Source organism: Suncus etruscus, chromosome 17 (assembly GCF_024139225.1).
Source record: "Suncus etruscus isolate mSunEtr1 chromosome 17, mSunEtr1.pri.cur, whole genome shotgun sequence".
NCBI classification, from domain to species: Eukaryota; Metazoa; Chordata; class Mammalia; order Eulipotyphla; family Soricidae; genus Suncus; species Suncus etruscus.
In genome coordinates, this window is record NC_064864.1 from 32,907,665 (window position 1) to 32,933,027 (window position 25,363).

The 25,363-nt window shown below is 37.6% G+C and overlaps 1 protein-coding gene across 2 annotated transcripts in view; it reads left to right on the forward strand.

Annotated features, from left to right (window-relative positions):
* The window catches only part of MARCHF8 (membrane associated ring-CH-type finger 8), a 113,470-nt gene that overhangs the window by 21,369 nt on the left and 66,738 nt on the right, over nucleotides 1–25,363 (forward strand). For both annotated transcript variants that reach the window (XM_049790680.1, XM_049790681.1), the window contains exon 2: nucleotides 24,567–24,746. In XM_049790680.1, the coding sequence (XP_049646637.1) occupies nucleotides 24,645–24,746 (102 nt within the window). In that variant the 5' untranslated portion in view covers nucleotides 24,567–24,644. The remainder of the gene's footprint in view (nucleotides 1–24,566; nucleotides 24,747–25,363) is intronic.

Sequence of the window (25,363 nt, forward strand, 5' to 3'; positions counted from 1 at the left end):
GCTTGGTAACTCAGCTCCTCTGTGTGCCCTGAAAGATTAATCAGGACAAGCAGAGGACTGAGTGATGATGCCTGGCAGCTGGATGGGATTCCACAGTAAGAGGGGGGCGGGCCACTCGTCCCTGAAGCTGTAGTAAGTTTTAGCATGCCACATTCCGGCGTATAGATGACCCTCAACTTTTAAGAAGTTTTTTATGGGTTAAAAAATCATCTTATATGCCTGAAAATACAGTACTCCTCATGGAAAAGGCTTGTATATATTTACCAATTAAAAAATTATGACTGAAACAAAAATATATTTTTGGAATTATTTGAGTCTTTATTTGGTGCCAAAGTTCAAACTGCCAGTCTTGTTTACTTAAATTTTAGTTCTTTAAAAATAATGCCAATAGAACAGTGAACTGAAGCTGAAAAAGGGCAGGGCAGGAGCGGAGAAGGACCCTTAGGACCATGATGGAAGTTTGATACTCTGGTGGTAGGAATACTGTAGTGCATTGCAAATATAAATATATATGGAAGCTGTCATAGAACGTGTTGTCTCAATAAAAAGAACTGTGGAAGAAAAAGTATTTATACCTTTCTCCTGTTTTAGAATATGTATTCAAGGAGCTAGACATATGATTCCCTCTCTTTATGGTACATGGTCCCCTTTCAACTAGTTGTGGCCCTAAACTCCCCTTACCTCAGCACCAAGCATCATCAGCAATGCACCTCCATCTGTAGAACCTGTAAACAAACATTTAAAACATATTCTCATCTTAGAATGTACTAAAAGGGAGGTTCCATTACAGAAGAGAAGATTCAATTACAAAAGAACAAATGGAAGGAAAATTTTGAACAGATATGTCATTACTTTAATATTTCTGAAAGTGGGATTCCTCTTTCATAAAAAAACAAACAAAATACCCCATATTTAAATTATAGAGCTACTATCTTTATCAAAGGTAAAGTAGAGAATGGTAGATGGAGAGATGGAATGAAATCAAATAAAATCTCATTTCCTTGTGAAATGATATTGGGCCAAGCTTCTCTTCACCCATCCTACCACCAGAAAACCCAGCACCACCACTGCTATCGTTCAGACAGAAAAAAGGCCTACCTCATCCTCCAAGTTATCAAGTACATTGAAGAAAAGAAAAGCAGAGTACTCCAACGTTTGGACATCAAAAAATGAAAAATGTTTGATTTTTGATTGATCTGTTACCTCTGGCAAAGGTAAAAAAATAAAGAAGGGGGGACTAAATTAAATTTCATAGTTTCTGCATGACAAAAGAAAGATAGGCTGATATAAAAGACAGCTAACTGATCCAGGAAATGTATAGTACTCACAAAGATTAACAAAAACAAGTTCAAATACTCTATCGAAAGTGAGGAGAAGAAATGAATAGACAATTCTTAGAGGAAAACAAGTGAATGGCCAGTAGGCTTAGCATCACTTACCTTTAGAAAAATCCAAATCAAAACAACATTGAGACATAATTTTAAACCAGTAAGAATGGTACATATGAAAAGTGGAGGCAGTGACCATCCTTGCCTGACCTCAGTGGGAATTCTTTCAATTGTTCACATTTAAAAATAATGTTGGATGGGGCAGGAGCGATAGCACAGTGGGTCGGGCATTTGTCTTTATGTGGCTGATCTGGGCTAAATCCTCTGCATCCTGTTATGGTCCCACAAGCCTGTCAGGAGTCACACACACACACACACACACACACACACACACACACACACACACACACACACACACACACCCTATGTGCTTTGGTCCCACAAGCACACACACACAGACACACACAGACACACACACACACACACACACACACCCTATGTGCTTTGGTCCCACAAGCCTATCAGGAGTCACATACACACACACACACACACACCCTATGTGCTTTCACTAAATAGTTGTTACTATCTTGAGGAAGTTTCCTTACACACACACACACACACACACACACACACACACACACACCCTATGTGCTTTCACTAGATAGTTGTTACTATCTTGAGGAAGTTTCCTTCCACTCTTTTATAATGAGGATTTTAATCATGAATGGTTATTAAATCTTGTCAGATATTTTCTTTGCTGCACACACACACACACACACACACACACACCCTATGTGCTTTCACTAACTAGTTGTTAGTATCTTGAGGAAATTTTCTTCACTCTTTTATAATGAGGATTTTAATCATGAATGGTTATTAAATCTTGTCAGATATTTTCTTTGCTGCACACACACACACACACACACCCTATGTGCTTTCACTAGATAGTTGTTACTATCTTGAGGAAGTTTCCTTCCACTCTTTTATAATGAGGGTTTTAATCATGAATGGTTATTAAATCTTGTCAGATATTTTCTTTGCATTGATTGCTCACCTTATTTTTATATTTCCTTTTACTTATATGGTGTATACTCTCTGTGGGCAGGAATGTGGTGAAAAGGAACTCTCATCCCTGCTCTTGGGAAGGTTGTCTAGTTCTACCCCTGAGGAAAATGGTATGGATAATACTCAGAAAACTTAGAATTCAGCTGCCATATAATCCAGAAATTTCAATTTTGAGTATCTACTCCAAGGACTTTAAAAACATTCATTCAAAAGGATATATTAAATTTTGATTGTCATAAGGACCTTTTTAAGTTTTTTACAATTTCTACTTATTTAAAGAAAATGCATCAGTAGTTGACAGTTGAGCATAATACATTTGTTTATATTTGTTTACAGAAGTGAAAGCAAAGAGTTAAAATGGAAAAAATATAAACTAAAATGGAAGAGAAGACAAAAAAGACAGAATGAAAGAAACAGTATAGTAGCAAGCACATCTTTGAAAATTATTGTTATCTCCAATGAAATCATAATACAGTGGCAGAAGGTTTAGTAAGCTCTTGTGAGCTGTTCATTCTATTAAATTGGGGTATTCTTTTAGGGATAACAGTTTCAGAGTTGTCCAGAAATTCAAAGCACTATTACCGTTACTGTGACTTTTAGAGACATGAACTCAGCTGCCAGTTCTCTTGGAAGAAGGAAGATACAGGTGGGAGGTAAGGGTTGGGTGGGGAGTACACTATATCCCAAAAGCCCTGGTGATAGTGATATCAGCCCCCAACCTGGCATACCTGAGGTGTGGTCAGATTGGTATCCCCATAGAGAATCATAGAGGGTCAGTGATGAGGCAGGCCATTGGGGAAATGGTGATTCTGTGTGATGGAGACAGCAAGTGTAACTTTGTCAGGGTGGGGGTTTGGCTCATTATGTCCTCCTGAGATGACCAGCTTTCTCCTGTGTGGTTTGGTGTAGTTATAATCTTTCACAGCTTGATTTACATCTTGTTCAAAAAAAGAGCGAGCCTGTGGAGCTGGCCTGGTTTGAACACAGCTTTGCCAAGTGCCTTATTAGAGTTAGAGACTGTTACTGTTTTCTTTCTCTTTATTTTTCCTTCTATTTTTGTGGTTTTGTTTTATTTTATTTTGGGGCCACATCCAACTGTTACTCCTGTCTGGCTTTGTGCTCAATGATCACTTCTTTTTGGTGCAGAAGACCATGTGGGGTGCTGGGCATTAAATCCAGGTTGACTGATTTCAAGGCAAGTGTCCTGCATACCACACCATCCCCTATTCTCATGCTAATAGCCTTTAGTTTTTGTCTCTATTCTTAAGTTATTTCACATCTGTTCTCTGTATTCCAACTGCTTTTTCTTTTTCCTTTTTTTTTTTTTTGGTTTTTGGGTCACACCTGGCAGCACTAGGGGTTACTCCTGGCTCTATGCTCAGAATCACTCCTGGCAGGCTTGGGGAACCATATGGGATGCTGGGATTCGATCCACTGTCCTGCATGCAAGGCAAATGCCCTTCCCCCATGTTATCTCTCCTGCCCCCTATGCTAGTTTGATTGCAAAAGCTTCTCATTTTTAAAATATTACTTGTGCTTCTGATTGGGTTTCAACAATACACAATACGGAGGAGCCAGGTATTGCCTAGTACCCTGTGGGCACAGTGCAATGGGAATTATGTAAACCTGGATACTCATTCTTCAGGGAGAACATGACTGGAACTTTTATCTTCTAGCTGCTGCTTTTGGCTGTTGTCCCTAGCATTATTGTTAAAATGGATGACATATTTTGTGTCTCTTGGCCATCTGGAAAACACAAAGAACTTGGTTTTTAAGCTATGCTGGTGGTCTTTCTAGAACAGGCCTTTCATTATCATCTTTGTTTCTCTCAGAGTCATGCTGCTAGAGGCCCTAAAGAAATGTCAGAAAGGTTTTGAGGTCCCAGTTGTATAAATCTATATGAGACTGAGACATAGGAGGATAGAAAAATAATACTGGAAAGACAGAGCAAAACAAATAGGTCTTTATGAAACAGAAAGCAGGCTCAAAAATGTGTTGATGAGAGTAATGTACATAGGTTCGGTCTTAGTGGATCTGCACTCCACAGCAACCATGTGAACACAGGAGATAATCATTATCTTTTTATTTATGGAGGAATAAGCAGCCATTAGAATTCATGAGTTTGGTTTTGTATTTTGTTTACTTAGAATTGAATTCATACATGTGAAGCATAAGCTCTACTATGAACCTATATCCTTAGTTGAACCTGGCTTTCCATTTGTTGGTTTTATTTTTTCCTATTTTATTTTTTAAAAAATTTTGGGCGATTTGGGCCAAACCTGACAGTGCTCAGAGGTTACTCCTGGCTCTGCACTCAGAAATCACTCCTGGCCAGCTTTGGGGAGCATATGGAATGCTGGGGGTCAAACCCTGGTCAATCACGGATTGGCCACTTGCAAGGCAAATGTCTATCTGCTGTGCTATCACTTTGCCCCCCCCCCACTGTTTCTCTTTTTAAAACTTGAAAAATAATAGGATATTAGTTATCCAGACAGTTTGCAGTAAGGAAAAATAAAATTTTATGCATTTCAATCTCTATTATTTCTTATTTTAAGTTTTATTTTGTTGAAACCATTGTGATTTTTAAAGTCCTTCAGAGTAGGATTTCAGATATACAATGAGTCAGGACATTTCCCACAATCATTGTCAACCTCCCTCCACCAATGTTTCCAGTGTGCATACTGTACTGCCATCCTTTGCTCCATAGTCTGCCAATATAACAGACCCATTTTAAGTTTAGATTGTTATAAGTTAGGTCTTTTGATTCTATTGTTGTTGCCTTTGGCTTACATATTTAGTTCTTACCTTTTTTCTCCACCAATAGACCTGAGACCACTTGGTCCCACCCCCATCCTTTTATTTTTTTCCTTCTTAGTTTTATAGAAAAATGCAGAAATATGAGGTAAAACAAAGTAATCTGTGTCCCAAGGTTTTTCGAAAAAGGTTGGAGCCCCTATCTAAAAGATAAAAAGGGGATTGCAGTTTTTTGCATTGGCACAGCAAAAGTTGGGGAAAATAGAAAGGAAAAACCTTTGGTCTAAAAACAGGGTGTTCCTACCAATGAAACATCCTGCCATAAAACCAACTACAGGCTCTGGGCATACTAAATTGTCTAACCCCAAAGTCTTCATGGTTCCAGGAAAAGTTCTCTGTAGCATATGAAAAAGTTTCCATAAGATGATTCTTGGAATTGTATATAAAAGTGTTTCCTTAGGATTGTTCTGTGACTTTTGCCCCACCTAACCCTTCCAGGTGGGGCGCTGTGGAGTTGGCAATAAATAGCTTGAGGGACAGGAGTGAGGGGTCCTTCTGTGAAAAGCTGCTGGCTGCAGGAGGATTCTCTGGCTCTCCTTGCCCAATCTTTTAAACCCTATCGTTCTTGTCTGTGTGGATTATTACTTGCTGCGGATAAATATTACCAAGGTCTTCCCCCGAAAGGGGACAAGGGAATGGAAAGTAATTTCTCATTCTGGGGACTGTTCTTGGATTCACAAATACCCAGCCAAGATAACGGCGAAGATATCTTGCAGTTCTCAATCACAATTGTTGCAGTCAGGCTTCAGTAATTAGAGATCTTAGATTTTGCACAAATCCTATGTCGAAGTCAGGATGTCATGGAGTATCTTCTGGTTTCATCTCACTGTTAGGTGGTGATGCATGGAAACCTGCCCTGAAAGCAACTTGATATTTCCAAGTAACCAGAGTATCATATTAAACCATTCTGGAGCAAGTCAGTGCCAGGGCAGCATTAGGGCCTTCCCCAGCTGAGGTTTAATTCCTAGTGCTGGTGCAGAAAACCTTGCCCATTCCAAAGATGGAATCTAAGGTTCATGGGTGAATGGCTGATGTCCGATCGACTGAAGTCTAAGTCACTTTACTATGAAAAATGTTCAGGGTGAAAGGCCCCCCTGCAGTATAAAATTTATTAGTTCCTATCTCTATTAGATAAGAACTTCTTTCTATAAGTAAGATTTCCTTCATTTTAATGTGGCTATACAAAAAGGAATAATGCCACATGATTCTACTGATGCATTATGGAGGTAAACATAACAAGCAAAACAATCCCTATAACGTGGTTCTAACTCAGAACCACTAACTTCGAACTCAGAACCCAAGAGAAACTTATCTACTAGAATTTCTTACTAAACAAATCCAAAAAAGGCTTGGGGGGAAACTACATCTACATGAGGAAATATACAATATTCATTATACCTATTAAGGAAATACCTCTAAAGAAATATATGAAGGAAACATACAAATTGCCTTTAAATCTTTTGACAAGGAGGGGTGAGGTGGGGTGGATAAAATCCGGAGCACAGCTTCAGCCTGCGATGTGGTCTTGTGAAGACAAAAAAAACAACTCATAGTAGTCACGGATCAGGAAATGTCCTCAAGCTCAAGGTCTCTCATAAGCCAAATCTGGTAGTGAGCAACAGTTTACAGTGAAGGGAGTTGTGATGAAAGGGGTTGTGGAGAGCAACCCCTCCCTCTTTCCCTCCCTCCCTCCCTTCCTTCCTTCTTTCTTTCTTTTTTTTTTTGTTTTGTTTTTGTTTTTGTTTTTGAGTCACACCCTGCAGCGCTCAGGGGTTACTCCTGGCTCTATGCTCAGAAATCGCTCCTGGCAGGCTCAAGGGACCATATGGGATGCCGGGATTTGAACCACCGACCTTCTGCATGAAAGGCAAACGCCTTACCTCTATGCTATCTCTCTGGCTCTGCCAGTGTTTTTTCAACCTTTTTGTGCAAAGGCACACTTTTTTCATGAAAAAAAAAATATCAAGAGGCAAACCTTTCTAATGGTGATTAGAAAATGTTAAAAAAAAATTTAACTCTGTGCTGATATTGACTATATATAAAGTAATTCTTTTGAATAGGAAACAAATAAACACAAAGAAATTATTTTATAATAAAAGTATTATATAATTGTTCATATTTCTGTTTACTTAGTGGGCCTTTTTGGTTGAACACAAAGCTGATATTGACAAGAATCGAAGAAAGACACACATGTAGCTCTTCGTCAACAGCTCTCGGTCTCTCTCTGTCTTCATGTTTTTATAATCAGTAACATGCGCTTCGGCTCACAAGTAGACCAATTATGCTGAAGTCGCATGTTACAGATGAAATTGGAATTTTCCCACAGCACACCAGTCAGTATCTCACGGCACACTAGTGTGCTGAGGCACAGTGGTTGAAAAACGCTGGACTAAGCAGCATTCTCACGAGCAGTGGATGAGAGTTTTCTCACCATATCCCTGCCAACAGAAGTTGTTCTCAGTAGTTTTGATATTTGCCATCTTCACTTGTATGAAATGATATTTTATTGGTGTTGATTAGGATTTCCCAAATGATAAGTGATGATGAACATTTTTTCATGTGTCTAATGGGCCTCTGTTGGTCTTCCATAGAGAAGAGTCTGTTCATTTCCTTTCTGTATTTTCGATGGGGTTTTTAAGGTTTGTGGAGTAAACCTTTGTGAGTACTTTGCATATCTTAGACACCAAACATTTATCTGATGTAGTAAGTGCAAAAATTTCCTCCCATTCACTTATTCACTTAGCTTCTAATTTTAGCCCATATTTCTTTTGCTATACAGAATTTTTTAGTTTACTCAGCAGACCCCAGATACCAGGATTTCACTGTTCCTCTTGCAACTGGTAACTGTGGGAGTCTCTTAGCTGGGGAGCTAGCTGACAGGACGTTCTGTGGCCATAACAGAACTGTGCAAGGGACCCCTTGCAAGGGGGGTCCTTTTTCATTAGTCCTCATTTCCAAAAGCACATGGGCGCACTGTACTTTGTTAATCATGATTCCAAAATGCTCCTAATTTTAGATTGTTCCTAGGAAAGGAAATGGAATGCCCGAGACCTGGAGGATAATACTGGAATAGATCTCTAAAGTATATCTATTTGTGGGCCTGAGTTTCTATACAGTGCTCTTCTCTCTGATTGCCAAACATAAACAGTAAACAATCCATGTCTATAGTGTATATAGCCTCTCTTTTATATTACCCCTCCCCCCACTTCACAAACCCTTCTATCTTCTCATCTCTCAATCCTCATCTGTTATCCCTCCTTATTTAACTCTCCTTACCCTCAGTTCTTAAATCATTATTCACCAAAACCAACCTCCTGTCCAACAAACCACCACCCAGATCCCAAAACGAAAAGACATCCTCTCAGCCCCACATCTCGTGCCCCAGTAAGAACCTACAACCAACACACCTGCTGACTCATCCTATGTGGGCTTTCTCAACCCCTCAAAATGTGGACTGTTGCATGGTACCAGATTCAGCTTCAGAAAAATCCCCAGCTCAAGGACACTACCTGATCCCGTAATGCTGCAAATCATGTCTCAAACTCAAGATCACAGTCTGATGAAAAAGTGCCTTGAATTTCACCCCCCACAAGAATATTTCAAAAGACTTAATTGGGATGCCTATATTGCCTTTGTATGTTTAATATCTATTATAATGCATCTTGGGGTGTTTATTCCCAAATATAAAGGTAGCCTTCTCCATCAGTTTATTTTTTAATTTTTTAAATTCATTTAAGCAAGTTTTACTTATTTCTTCTATTTTATATATATGTATATATACATATGTAAAATATGTATATATGTGTATTATATATCTATATATACATATTTTCTTTAACCTTATCGGTTTTGGTTCTGCTTGGTACATAAACTGAGAAGAAAAAGTCTTGCCTGGGATAAAATCTCAAGTCAAAAACCAGAGCACAGAGATTGTGTAGCCTGTCATTCTTACCCCCAAATGCACCAGCAATATAATATGACACCATACGCTTTTGTATAGGCACAGTAAAAAAGGGGAACCTTTATGCACAGAAACAAGATCTTATCTTCTAGGGATAAAAATTCATACTTTTTATAATACAGGGGCACTTCCTACCCTGAATATGTGTCATTTGGACACAACTCAGTCTCCATGAGATTGGACAGTGTTTGTCCAACCCCAAACCCCAGATTTCAGTTGTAGGACTGATATAGTTTCCTGCAAAAAACACGAGGAACCAAACTCCCCTGGGAAATTTCTAACACCACTCTGGCACCAAATTGCACCAGTTCTGATATGACATCTCGACAACGAGGAAACAACAACAATTTTATCTAAGAGCAGGTTGTCCTATCACATCACCTAATGGTAAGATGAAATCAGAAGACATGTTGTCCTTTGATCTGTAAAAAATACCAAGAGCACTAACTACAGAAGACTGACTTTGACAACCATGACTGGGCAGAAATTATCCTGGGACCAATAAGAAAAACGCTACCCTAGGCTTTAGCTTAGGACTTGTACAAAATCAAGATCTCTAATTACAGAGGTCCGACTTTGACAACTGAGACTGAGCAGAACCTCTGGAACCATAATGAAGACTCTCTACTAGGTTTCAGCCTCTAGGATCCGAGCAAAAATCAAGACCACTTATTACAGAAGACTGATTACAACAATGATAGAACCGTAAAGACTATCCTAGATCTTGTCCTATGACCTAGGCAAATACCAATGTCTCTAGCTACAGAGGCCTGATTTCATCATGCACAACAGAACAGAAAGTTTCCTGGCACCACAGAAAAGACCTTAGGTTTTGGTAATGAGCATGTACGGAGTCAGTAGTTGTTCCCATGACAGTATGCTTCAAGGGTGGTGAAACCCTGAATTTCTTAGGCCAAGGGAATTCCTTTTCTTACTTCCCCAATACTTACTGTGCCTATGAAAAAAAAAAGGGGTGTGTGTGGGGGGAACCTTGCCACACAGCATTCCTTCTTTTGCCTTTTTTTCTTTCTCTTTTTTATTTATGTCTTTTTCACTCTTATGGTTATAATTTGGTGATATTTTGCTGCTGGGTGCTTTTTATTTTTTTTGGTAGTTACTGTCCTTTCTTTTCTTTCTCTTTTCTTTTTTAAACATTTTTTTTCTTATTCCAGCAGAGCCACACAACTTGAATAATCTTGTTCTGCCTCATGGATTGAGGGGGAAAATAAAATGAATGGTACCAGAACCAAACAGCCGTATGAACATTGAGTGGACTTAAAAAATTATCAGACTTAAACACCAAACTTAAAGTTAACAACAGAATCGATTTCCTATCTACAACAAGCTATACACAGAGGGGAACAGTTACAGTAGCACTCTGGGGGCCAAAGGAGGGAGATATGGGGCACATGCTGGGAAAATGGGTTGGAGGGAGGACAACCCTGGTGGTGGGTATGGCCCTGATTCATTGTCACTATGTACCTTAAATATTACTGTAAAAGATTCGTTATTCACTTTTGGTCACAATAAAAATTATTATTTAAAGAAAAGAAAATTTTAGTTTAATGTAATCTCATTTATTTAGGTTAGGTGCTACAGCTCTTGCCATTAACATCCTATCACCAAAGACTTCTTTGAGGTCTAAGTCTTGAAGAGTTCTGCCAATGTTTCCTTCAGTGAACTTTATGGATTTGGGTCTAATCAGAAGGTCTTTTAATCCACTTTGAATTGACTTTTGTGGAAGGTATGAGATATGAATCAATCTTCATTTTCTTACACATGGGTATCCAATTGTTCCAACACTATTTGTTGAAGAGACTGTCTTTGTTCCATTTCAAATTCTTGGCTCCTTTGTCAAAGATTATTTGTCCATGTACTTGAGGGTTTGTCTCTCACATTCTATTCTGAGACATTGGTCTGAAAATCTGTCTTTGCTTCAATACCATGCAATTTTAGTCACTTGGCTTTGTAGTAGAGCTTCAAATTAGGTAAAGAGATACCTCCTAGTTTCTTGTTTTTCAATATTGATTTGGCCATGCTAGGCTTATTTTATGGTTCTACATGAACTTTCTAATTGATTGTTCTAAGTCCTTGAAGAATGTTGCTTGAATTTTAATTGGTATTGCATTTCAGTCTATATAATAGTTTAGGTAAGATGGTCAATTTGATATTTATTCTTCCAATCCATGAGCTTTGTATGTTCTTCCATTTTCTTAGGTCTTCTTCAATTTTTTTCTGAAGTATTTTGAAGTTTTCTTGATCTAGTATCTCACTTCTCTTGTTAGGTTGATTCCTAGGTACTTGAAATTCTGAGCACTATTTTAAATGGGATAGACTCTGATATTTTTCTCATTGACTTTTTCTAGTTGACTGTGGGCTTTTTATAGACAGCTGTTATTATCTTGAGGAAAGTTCCTTTTACACCTATTTTGCTTAAGGGTTTCATCATGAATGGGTGTTGTATCTTGTCAAATGCTTTCTCTGCATTGATTTATATGATTTATTCTTTATATTTGTATTATTTATCCTTCCTTTTACTGATGTGGTATATTACATTAATTGATTTGTGTATATTGAGCTATCTTTGCATCCCTGGGATAAAACCCACTTGATCATGATGCACAATCTTTTTGATGTCTTGTTGGATTTGGTTTGCTAAGATTTTGTTAAGTTTTTTTGTGTTACACCTGGCAGTGCTCAGGGGATACTCCTGGCTCTGCACTCAGAAATTGCTCGTGGCAGGCTTGGGGATCCATATAGGATGCCAGGATTTGAACTACCGCCTGTCTGTCCTGGATTGGCTACGTGCAAGGCAAATGCCCTACCACTGTGCTATCTCTCCGGCCCATTGTTAAGTATTTTTGCATCCATATTCATTAGATTGGCCTGTAACTTTTTTTTCTTGGTGGTATCTTTTTCAGCTTTGGGAATGAGTGTGATGTTAGCTTCATAGAAGTTATTTGGGAGGATTACCATCTTTTTGATATTTTGGAAGAGACAAAGGATCATTCTTTGAATGTTTGATAAAATTCATCTGTAAATTTGTCTGGTCCTGGGGAGTTTCTTTTCTTTCTTTCTTTCTTTTTTTGTTGTTGTTTTGGTTTTGGTCTTTTGGGGGGCCCACACCTGGTGACACTTAAGAGTTACTTCTGAGTTTTCTCTGCCCAGAGACTCTGGAACTAGCTGGCTCTGCTGTGTCTTTGAAGCATGGCAGACATCTTGGGCCTTCTTTCTGCTTGCTTTGGTCTGGGAACCTTGATCCTCTCCAGCATTCTTCCCTGATGGTTCTCCTTTTCCTGAGGTGAGTCTTCCCTGCCCAGAGACTATAGAACTACCAGACTCTGCTGTTTCTCTGAAGCACAGCAGACATCTTGGGTTTTCTCTCTGCTTGCTTTGGCCTGGGTACTTTGATCCTCTCCAGCATCCTTCCCTGAGGGCTCACCTCCTGAGGTGAGTTGTCCACTCACAAAGGGTGGGGCCAGAGGAGCACTCCACCTAGCTGATGAATACCACCACATACGTAGAAAAATCCACAGTACAAGCATGACAATGGGGAAACAACTCAGGTCAATACCAGGCATAGAAAATTAAGATGGTAACTGTGATAACCCTCAAACAGCCAACCACCTAGTTAGTCGCTCAGATATGGAGTTTAGAGAAGAAATATGGACAATGTTCACATAACTTCAAGAAAGCATAGATCGAATTGAACAGAACATTAATAAAAATCAAGAGGATATGAAGATAGAAATCAGAAAACTCCAAACTGAAATAACAAATCTAAAAAACACAGTAGACAAACTGAAAGCCTCAATCCAATGGGTCAGAGATTAAATTAAAGAGGATATCAAAACATTCTTGGAAACAAATGACAATAAAGACACAAATTATCAGAATTTATGGGACACAGCAAAAGCAGTACTGAGAGGAAAATTTATAGCTTTGCAAGCACACATCAGAAAGAAAGATGAGGCCTAGATGAATAGTTTAATGGCACAGCTTATAGAATTAGATAATGATCAACAAACGGAACCAAAAATAGGTAGGCAGAAGGAAATAGCAAAGCTTAGAGCAAAAATCAATGAACTGGAAATTCAGAAAACAATTCGAAAGATCAACAAAAGCAAAAGTTGGTTCTTCAAAAAAAATAAATAAACAAGATTGATGGGGCCGGAGAGAGCATGAAAGTAAGGCATTTGTCTTGAATGCAGAAGGATGGTGGTTCAAATCCTGGCAACCCATATGGTTCCCCCAAGCCTGCCATGAGTTATTTCTGAGCATAGAGCCAGGAGTAACCACTGAGCACTGCCGGATGTGACCCCCCCCCCAAAAAAAAAAAAAAAAACAACCAACCAACAAACCAAGATTGATAAGCCTCTGGCAAAACTCAAAAAGAAATCGTGAGCGAGAAACTTGATAAACTGGATTAGAAATGAAAAGGCAGAAATTACTACAGATATTTCAGAGATTCAATCAGAGAGTACTTTAAGAAACTCTATCCCATGAAACATGAGAACTTGGCAGAAGTGGACAAATTCTTTGACTCTTACAATCTCCCAAGGTTAAATAAGGACGAGGTAGCATATCTGAACAGCCCCATCTCTATTGAGGAAATTAAAATGGTGATCAAAAATCTTTCCCAAAACAAAACCCCAGGCCCAGATGGATTCACTAATGAATTCTTAAAAACCTTTCAAGAGGAAAATTACCAATCCTTTTCAGACTCTTTCATAAAATTGAAGAAACGGGAACACTTTCAAATAGTTTCTATGAAACTAATATCACCTTGATACCAAAACCAGACAGAGATGCTGCCAAAAAACAAACTTACAGACTAATATCCCTGGTGAACACAGAGGCAAAGATTCTCAACAAAATTCTGGCAAATAGAATTCAGTGCATCATCAAGAAGGTCATTCACCATGACCAAGTAGGTTTCATCCCAGGAATGCAAGAATGGTTTAACATCCATAAGTCAATCAACATAATACACCTTATCAACAAAAAGAAAAACAAAAATCATATGATCATATCAATAGATGCAGAAAAAGCATTCGATAAGGTCAAATACTCTTCTTGATAAAAACCCTTATCGGGATGGGAATGAAAGGAACTTTTCTCAATATAATCAAGGCCATCTACCACAAGCCTATACTATATATTATTATTAATGGAGATAAACTAAAAGCCTTTCTCCTAAAATCTGGTACAAGACAAGGCTGCCCTCTCTCACCACTCCTATTCAACATAGTACTGGAAGTACTTGCCATAGAAATTAGGCAAGAAAAAGATATTAAGGGCATCTGGATAGGTAAGGAAGAAGGCAAGCTCTCATTGTTTGTAGATGACTTGCTAATATATTTAGAAAACCCTAAAAGATTTCCAAAAAGCTTCTAGAAACCATAGCTTCATATAGCAAAGGGGCAGGCTACAAAATTAACATGCAAAAGTCAATGGCCTTCTTATACACTAATAATGATAGAGAAGAAATAGACATTAAAACAGTCCCATTCACATTAGTGCCCCACAAACTCAAATATCTTGGGGTCAACTTAACTAAAGAGGTGAAGGACTTATACAAAAAAACTACAAAAGCCTACTTCAAGAAATAAGAGAGGACACAAGGAAATGGAGACACATGCCCTGCTCAGAGATTGGCATGATTAATATAATTAAAATAGCAATACTCCCCAAGGCATTGTACAGATTTAATGCAATCTCTCTAAAGATACCAATGCCATTTTTCAAAAAAGTAGATCAAATACTCCTGAAATTCATTTGGAACAATAAACATCTATGAATAGCTAAAGCAATCTTTGGGAAAAGGAATATGGGAGGCATTACTTTCCGCAATAGTAAACTATTTCAAAGCAATAGCAATACAAAACAGCATGGTATTGGAATAAAGACTGATCCTCAGATCAGTGGAATAGAATTGAGTATTCAGAGAATATTCCCCAGGCATACAATCAACTAATCTTTGATAAAAACACAAGAAATCCAAAATGGAGCAAGGAACGCCTCTTCTACAAATGGTGTTGGCATTACTGGTTAGTCACTTGCAAAAAAGCAAACTCAGACCCCAGCTAACACCATGTATGAAGGTAAAATCTAAATGGATTAAAGACCTTGATATCAGATCTGAAACCATAAGGTATATAGAACAACACATAGGTAAAACTCTCCATGACATTGAGACTTAAGGCATCTTCAAGGAGGAAGCAGCACTCTCCAAACAAGTGGAAGCAGAGACAAACAGATGGGAATATGTTAATCTGAGAAGCTTCTGCACTTCAAAGGAAATAGTGCCTAAGATACAAAAGCCATATAGGGAAAACCTATTCACCCTCTACCCATCGGAGAAGGGGCTGATATCTAAGATATGCAAGGTACTGATAGAACTTAAGAAAAAAAATATAACCCCATCAAAAAATGGGCAGAATGAACAGACACTTCTTCGAAGAAGAAATACAGATGACCAAAAGACACAAGAAAAAAATGCTCCACGCCACTAATCATCAGGGAGATGCAAGTCAAAACTATAATGAGGTACTATCTCACACCACAGAGACTGGCACACATAACAAAGAACAAGAACAGTCAGTGCTGGTGAGGATGTGGAGAGAAAGGAACTCTTATTGACTGCTGGTGAGAATGCCATTTAGTCCAGCCATTATGGAAAACAATATGGATATTACTCAAAACACTGGGAATTGAACTTTCATAGGATCCAGCTATACCACTCCTAGGGATATACCCTAGGAACACAAAAATATAATTCAAAAATCCCTTCTTTACGCTGATATTCATTGCAGCACTATTTACAGTAGCCAGACACTGGAAACAACCAAGATGCCCTTCAACAGATGAATGGCGAAAGAAACTGTGGTATATATACACAATGGAATATTATGCAGTCATCAGGAGAGCTGAATCATGGGATTTTCCTATACATGTATGTACATAGAATCTTATTATGTTAAGTGAAATAAGTCAGAAGGAGAAAGATAGACACAGAATAGTCTCACTCATCTATGAGTTTTAAGAAAAATTAAAGACAGTACTGTAATAAGGTCCAGAGACAATAGAATTAAGTACTAGTAGGGCTGGAAGAACCGGCTCACAATTTGAAGCTTACCACAAAGAGTGGTGAAGTTTGTTAGGGAAATAACTACACTAACATCTAATGTGACAATGTTAAAGAATGAGAGAAGTAGAATGTCTGTCACGAATACAGGCAGGCGTGGGGTAGGAGGGAGGCATTGGTGGTGGGAATGTTGCACTGGTGATGGGTGGTGTTCTGTTTATAACTGAAACTGAACTACAAACATGCTTGTAATCATGGTGCTTAAATAAAGATTTATATTAAAAAAAAAAGAGTTACTCCTGGCTATTCGCTCAGAGATCATCCCTGACTTTGGGGGACCATATGGGATGCCAGGGATTGAACTGAGGTTGGTTCTAGGGCAGCCTAGTGCAAGGCAAATGCACTACTGCTGTGCTAAATCTCTGCCCCCCCCCCCAGGAGTTTCTTAATTATTGTTTCAATTTCCTTTCTTGTGATTGGTCTGTTTAGGATTTTTACTTCTTCCTCATTCACTTTGGGATATGATATTTTTCCAGAAATCTGTCCATTTCTTTTAGTTCTCTAGCTTAACTTAATACAGTTTTTTATGATAAGCACTCATGATATCTTGGATTTCTTGAGGTTGTTGTAACCTCTCCCGTTTCATTTCTGATCTCATTTATTTGAGTATTTTGCCTTTTTCTCCCCTTCTAAGTCTTGCCAGCAATTTGTCTATCTTGTTTATTCTTTCAAAAAACCAGCTCCTTGTCTCATTAATTCTTTATATTTTTTTTGTTTCTATATTGTTGATTTCTGCTGTTTTTTGGTTATTTTTCTAATGCTTTGGTTTGGATTCCTTAGCTATTGGTTTTCCAGATATTTAAAGTGTCCCTTTAGGGATAATTTCTAAAAAAATATTTGTGTGTTTATTTATTCATTTATGTTTTGGGCCACACCCAGCAGCGCTCAAGGGTTACTCCTGGCTTGTGCTCAGAAATCTCTCCTGGCAGGCTCAGGGGACCATGTGGGATGCAGGGAATTGAACCTGGGTCCATTCCGGTTCAGCCACATGCAAGGCAAATGCCCTACCATCGTGCTATTGCTCCAGCCCTTTGGTGGTTGTTTATTATTGTATTCTTCTCTTAATGTAGGCTATATTGCTAAGAGTTTCCCCGTAATTACTGCTTTTGTTATGCCCTATAGATTTTAGCAATTTGTTTATTCATTATCATTAGTCTCAAGGAATCTATTTCTTCCTTGATATTATCTTTGATAAGCTGTTGTTGAGGAGCATGTAGTTTCCTCTCCAGGAATTATATATTTGCCACATTTTCTTTTTACAATACATCTGAATCTCTGTGGTATTGTGTTCTGATAGGATGCTTGCTATATTTCTTTTTTTTAAATGATTATTTTTGGGCCACACCCAGGTTGATGATCAGGGCTTACTCCTGGCTATGTGCTCAGAAATCACTCCTGGCTTGGAGGACCAGATGGGACGCTGGGGGATGGAACTGAGGTCCGTTCTGGGTCAGCCGTGTGCAAGGCAAATGCCCTGTCACTGCACCATTGTTCCAGCCCCATGCTATAATTCTTTTTTTTTTTCATTGAAATCAATTTTATTGTATAACCAAAGGCAAAAATAGCTGTTATTCTGGGATGCTAATGAATTTTTTTTAAACACCTTGATTACATACATGATTGTGTTTGGGTTTCAGTCATGTAAAGAACACCACCCATCACCAGTGCAACATTCCCATCACCAATGTCCCAAGCCTCCCTCCTCCCCGCCTGACCCCCGCCTGTACTCTAAACAGGCTCTCCATTTCCCTCATACATTCTCATTATTAGGACAGTTCAAAATGTAGTTCTTTCTCTAACTAAACTCATCACTCTTTGTGGTGAGCTTCCTGAGGTGAGCTGGAACTTCCAGCTCTTTTCTCTTTTGTGTCTGAAAATTAGTATTGCAAGAATGTCTTTCATTTTTCTTAAAACCCATAGATAAACGAGACAATTCTGCGTTTTTCTCTCTCTCTCTCTGACTTATTTCACTCAGCATAATAGATTCCGTGTACATCCATGTATAGGAAAATTTCATGACTTCATCTCTCCTGACAGCTGCATAATATTCCATTGTGTATATGTACCACAGTTCCTTTAGCCATTCGTCTGTTGAAGGGCATCTTGGTTGTTTCCAGAGTCTTGCTATGGTAAATAGTGCTGCAATGAATATAGGTGTAAGGAAGGGGTTTTTGTATTGTATTTTTGTGTTCCTCGGGTATATTCCTAGGAGTGGTATAGCTGGATCGTATGGGAGCTCGATTTCCAGTTTTTGGAGGAATCTCCATATCGCTTTCCATAAAGGTTGAACTAGACGGCATTCCCACCAGCAGTGGATAAGAGTTCCTTTCTCTCCACATCCCCGCCAACACTGTTTATTCTCATTCTTTGTGATGTGTGCCATTCTCTGGGGTGTGAGGTGGTATCTCATCGTTGTTTTGATTTGCATCTCCCTGATGATTAGTGATGTGGAGCACTTTTTCATGTGTCTTTTGGCCATTTGTATTTCTTCTTTGTCAAAGTGTCTGTTCATTTCTTCTCCCCATTTTTTGATGGGATTAGATGTTTTTTTCTTGTAAAGTTCTGTCAGTGCCTTGTATATTTTGGAGATTAGCCCCTTGTCTGATGGGTATTGGGTGAATAGTTTCTCCCACTCAGTGGGTGGCTCTTGTATCCTGGGCGCTATTTCCTTTGAGGTGCAGAAGCTTCTCAGCTTAATATATTCCCATCTATAATTCTTATATTTGTAAATTTATATAATTTTAGACTTGTGTATAAAATGTAATCTATCCTAGAGAAGGTTCCATGTGCTCTTGTGAAAACTGTATGTTCAGCTTTTTGAAGATGAAAGGCCCTGAATAGATCGTTTAATTCAATTCTTCTAGTTTCTCATTTAGAGCTCTTGTGTCTTTGCTAGTGTTCTGCCTAGTGGATCTTTCTAGTGGTGATAATGGCATATTGAAGTCTCCCATTGCTATTATGTTTCCATTCATATATTTCTCTATGTGAGCAAAAGCCTTACATTTTGCTGGCTCTATTTGGTGCATAAACATTGAGTTAGTACTTCTTGATCTGTTATTCCCTGATTAATAAATAGTGTCCATGTTTGTCTTTAAGTACTTTTTTATGGTTGAATTCAATTTGGTCTGCTATAAGTATGGCTGTCCCAGCTTTTTCCAGTAGTTTGTATAATTGTTTTGTATTCTTTTACTCTTAGCCTGTGTCTATCCCAAACAAACCTTTAATTGTTTCCTGCAGGCAGCAGATGTCTGGGTTTTGTTTCCTGATCTAACCCACTATTCTCTGCCTCTTGATGGGACAGTTTAGTCCATTGATATTTAAAGAAATTATTGACAGGGATTTTGTACCATTATATTGTGTTGGGTTGTTGCTGTTACAATTAGGGATTTTGTTTATGTAATTTCTCTTTGAGTAGTCCATTTAGGGTAGGTTTGTTTAGCATGAATAAGTTCTTTTTTTGTTCAAAAATGTTTTTAACCCCTCCTCCCGTGTAAATGAGAGTTTTGCTGGACTCTAGATTGAAAGTTTCTTTCATTCAGCAGTTTTATATATAATTCCACTCTTGCCTAGATTGTTTCAAATGGAATATCTGGTTTAATTCTGATTTCTTTCCTTTATACTTGAGGTTTTTCTTTTCCCTTACTTTTTAAAAGAGTCTATCTCTCTGTTTATTTTTCTTTTGGATGACTATATGTCTTGGTGTGGTTCTGTTAGGGTCTATTTTGTTTGGCACTCTTTTTATCTCTTGGATTTGTACAGCAGACTCCAGAGAGAGGGAAAGTTCTCTGCTGTTCCATCACTACTTGATCTTTCCTTTCCCTTTTCATTTTTCCTCCTCTTCTGGTATGCTATAATTTGGAAATTATTTCTCTTGTCTTTGTTCATTGAGTACCTTGCATTGTTTTCCAATGTTTTGTCTCTCCTTTCTATTTTGATTTGTCTTTATGCTTCTCTATGCAATACTCCTCCTGTGTAATTCTGTTACCATGACTTGCTTACTATGACTTTAGTTCCATCAGTTCTATTTGTATGAATTCTCTCATCTTTTAAGAGAGTTTTTAAGTTGGTTGAATTGTTTACCTATAAATTTATTAATTTCACAGGCATGATTTCTGTTGCTAAAACATTAAGTGTTCATTTTAGATCCTTATCTATAAGGCTCAGGCATTTTGGTAGATTTGAAAATTTGCCAGATTTCTCTCCAAGTACCCAACTCAGGTGTCTTCCTCAGTTTTTTATTTGTTCTTTGCATTTGGTGGGTTGGAATGCTAGAGTTTCGGGTTGTTTAAGAAGGTGATCTATTAAACTGTTTGTATAAGAGATAAGTAGATGTACATCCGCTTTAGAGGTTAGTTTCTTAAAATTATGAGGTTATCTAAATATGATAAAAAATATTACAAACGTGAGGTTGGAGTGGTGGCACAAGTGGTAAGGCATCTATCTGACTTGCCTGCGTTAGCCTAGGACAGACCGTGGTTTGATCCCCTAATGTCTCATATGGTACCCCAAGCCAGGAGCTATTCTGAGCTCATAGCCAGGAGTAACCCCTGAGCATCACTGGGTGTGGCCCAAAAATAAATTTAAAAAATTACAAACAGGGGCCGGCGAGGTGGCACTAGAGGTAAGGTGTCTGCTTTGCAAGTGCTAGCCAAGGAAGGACTGTGGTTTGATTCCCAGCATCCCATATGGTCCCCCCAAGCCAGGAGCAATTTCTGAGCGCTCAGCCAGGAGTAACCCTGAGCATCAAATGGGTGTGGCCTGAAAAACCAAAACCAAAAATTAAAAACTAGTTCATTGTTTTTTTTAGCTGGGTTTTGAGCTGGATATTTTCTATGAGAAAGAAGTGCTAGATCCATCTGCCTAGAACTGTATGATATATATATTAAAATGTCTTTGGTTTAGAAAGAGGAGGGCTGATTGAAGGGGAAGATGAGAAAAAGCCCTGTAGGCAGCACCAGACATGTTTGATGAGAGGTACCTGAGGGTCCCTGTCTCCATCTGACCCAGACCTGAAATGGCCACCAAAGACAGGCAACCATCTTATGTCTATATTTTTTTAAAAACAGATTTATCAGGATATAATTTACATATTTTGCTGCTAATTTAAGATGTATATTTCTTGGCTCTTTATTTTAGTATGCAATAAATTTTAGAACATTTCATTATCCTTAACAAACATACTTTTAGCCCTTTCTGACTCCTTCATCCCTACCTTCCCTAATCTTGATAATTTTTAGTCTACTATCCATAAGTCTATAGATTTGCCTACTTTGGCATTTCATGTAAATGTAATGAATTCATGTGTGGACCTTTTACTTAATGTTATTAAGATACATTTATGTAGCAATTTTATTCCTGAGTTATACATAAGACTTTATTTCTCCATTTATTAAGTTATAGAAAATCACTTTTAGTGTTTGATATGAACTTCTATGTATGTGTTTTTATATGGGTATATTTACATTGCACATTTTATTTAAAGAACTGTGACTTACAAAGTAATGGAAGTTATTATATTGAATTACAAAGTTATTGATAGTTGAATTTTATACATTTAATATTTTACTACCTATCCTACCACTAGTGTCAATTCCTCTTATTTTGGAGTTGTGTATGAAAAACTTGGAATCAGCTAATTGAGTCATATGATAGCCATATTTTTGAAGAAAAATCAGTTTATTTTTCAAAACTGCATGCTCTTTACCAGCAATGTATCAAAACTTTGATCCATGTACATTGTTGTCAATAAGTATTTGTCTTTAAATATTTCTATAATTAAGTTATGTCTCATTCTGATATTTACATTTGTGTTTTGAATTAATTTTTTATCATCACTCTTTTGAAGCTTTTTACTGATGCCGATTTTTTTTTGAGAAACACATTTAATTATGTGATCTCTGTGTGGGGTCATGGCCAAGTTTAAGTAGTTAGAGACTAGATACAAATTCTTTATTAGTTAAATGATTTATAAATAATTTATTCCAAGACATGTTAATTCTATGGGAAATTCTATTCCATTAATTTATATATGTACCTTTTAACATCACACCCTTTTATTGGTACTTATTTTTAATAAGTTTTGAAATTAGGAAGTATGAATTTTTCCATTTTTTTGTTTTGTTTTGGGGTTACCTCCAGTAGTACTCAGTGCTTATTCTTAGTTCTGTGCTCAGGGAACATTCCTGGTGGGGAGGTCCCTGACCATGATAGAATCTTATCTAAGTTTTGACTTGCAAGGCACGTTCTTTATCTCTGTACTATCTTTCTGGAACCCACTTTTATACTTTTTCAAGATTGTTTCTGAAATTCTGATTTTTTAATAAGAATTTCTTTGTTTAAGCACCATGGTTACAAAAATGTTCGTAGTTGGGTTTCAGTCATTGAATGAACGCTACCCTTTACTGTGTAGCTTTTTACCACCACCAATGGAATATATTTCAGGAATGGAATTTCTGGGTCAAATAAAGAAATTTTATATTAGCATATTTTCCCATATATGTTGTTCCCTTCCTGTTTTCTTTTAATCCTTTTGCTTGTTGATTAGAAGATCTTATGAAAGAAATCCACTTTTTAAATACTGTTGTTATTCAACTTGTTTAGTAATATTTTCAGGAGTGGGACCAATGTCACAAATACCATGAATGACTGCTTCCAAATATGACTTTAGCTATTTTTTTATTTCCGTGTATCCTCACATAGTGCCCCTTACCTACACCTTTAATGCACAGTTGATGAATTAAAATCACAAAATTAGAAGCCTAACCTAATCCCCTCCTTCGTTCTTTTCCACTCCCCTTTTATCCCCTCCCCTCTCTTCTGTCCCCCCATTTACACACCTGGGAGTTCGTGGCCTCTTGAGGAGTCATGTAGTGCTAGTGTCAGTACTGTGGCTGGGATTGACCCTTGACCTATTTTTAAATATGGGATTTTAATTTAGAGTGTCCAATCTTTGTTAAAATTAGAACAACATGAGATATTAACACATTAAACCTGAGTAATTTGGACAGCTTGTTTGCAGTTGGTTTTGTATACATAATCAGTGGAGGTTGGAAAGGAGATAGTGAACCTAAAATTCATCAAGGCAGTTTGGAGGTTTGTGAGAGAAAAACAGAATAAAAGCCAGGTGTATCTGAAATCCTTAAATATTTTCAGATGCTATTATTTTCTCTAAGATTAACCTTTTCATGGTTCCAAAAGTGTCTTGATGACCTTCTTTCCTCCTGGACAATACTTAGAGCAGGGATTAATGAACTCTAGGCCCCTGGGCCAAATTTATTCTACTACCGGTTGTTATGAGAATAGCTTTATTGAAACATACCATTTTTTTTCTTTTTTCTTTTTTTTTTTTTGGTTTTTGGGCCACACCCGGTAGCGCTCAGGGGTTACTCCTGGCTATGCGCTCAGAAGTTGCTCCTGGCTTGGGGGACCATATGGGATGCCGGGGGATCGAACTGTGGTCCTTCCAAGACTAGCGCAGGCAAGGCAGGCACCTTACCTCTTGCGCCACCGCCCGGCCCCGAAACATACCATTTTTATTCATATATATGCCAACTATGGATAACTTCATCTTAAGATAGAATTGAAGAGATAGAAATACAGCATGTGATGCCTAAAATATTTATTCCCTTTGGCCTTTTTCACTTATCTATTACTAATTTGGAAAGTGTAGATTTTTGGTGATTTAGTCTAGACTTTTAGGATTATAAACTTTCTGTAGTTAATATAAGTGTGTGTTGTGTGTGTGTGTGTGTGTGTGTGTTGTATATTTCTGGGAATCAAAACCAGTTTTACACATACAAGGTTTGCACTTGAGCTGTGTCCCAGTCTTACTTTATTTAGACTTTCTAACATGAATAGCATCATGTTAAGAATTGTACAGCCATTTTTTTGAAAAAATTACTACTTCCACAAGGATGAATGCTTGGTCAATGAAAAAAGTTTGTTTAAATATACCATAGAATAGCAATGCTATATTTAAAAATTAAGTAATCAGTGGAAAATTAATACCCAAATTTTTATGTACCTAGTACACTAGGTTCTTTCAGGCATTCTCATATTATTAAAATTTAGCTTATCCTATTAATATTAATATTTTTCCACTTTTGAAGACCAAGAGGTTACTTACATCAAACACTATATCTAATTTGAGTACAAATCTGAAAATAAGTATAAAATGCTGACTATTGAAATTTAAAATATGTTTTAGCTCAGATTTTTATTGCTCTTTTTTTTTTTTTTTTATGCTTCTTAGCTTGAAGTCAATGGCCCAAAATGACTCTACCACTGGAGATTCTTTGTTGTAAAGAAGACAACCAGGTAGAAGGTTGGGATGAACATGCCACTGCATCAGATCTCTGCCATTCCATCCCAAGATGCCACCACAGTTAGAGTCTACAGAAATAAGCCCAAAGAAAAGGAGCGGGAAGAGCAGGTAATGGGAGAATATCCTTCTCACTTTTATAATTTATGTTTTTTTTGTTGTTTTTTGTGGGGGCCACATCCAGTTATGCTCAGGGTTTACTCCTGGCTATGTACTCAGAAATTGCTCCTGGCTTGGGGCATCATATGGGACACCAGGAGATAGAACCGTGGTCCATGCTAGGCCAGCTGCGTGCAAGGCAAACGCTCGACTGCTGCATCACTACTCTGGTCCCTATGATTTAGGTTTAAATTAAAAATGGTTTAGAATTACAGGCGCTGAAGTTCAAGGTTTTCTCTGATAATATACTTTTTAAAAAGTGTTTGGATAGGCACAGAAGAATTTTTTTTCGTGGCTGTCTAGATTTTTACATTTTTATTTTTATTATGAAACAACATAGCTATACATGACTTATATTTATAGTCTTATTTATAGACTTATATTTATAAAATGCTATTTTATTATTTCTGTAAAAATCACTGAAGAAAAATTTTTCTTTCAGATTCTAATAATATATTACAAAGGATGAATTTACTCGAAGTTCTATATATAGTCTCTGCTTCCCTATAAGGTTATAATTAATGTTATCGGCCCTATCTCTTCTTGTTTATGGTTCCTGATCTAGCCTG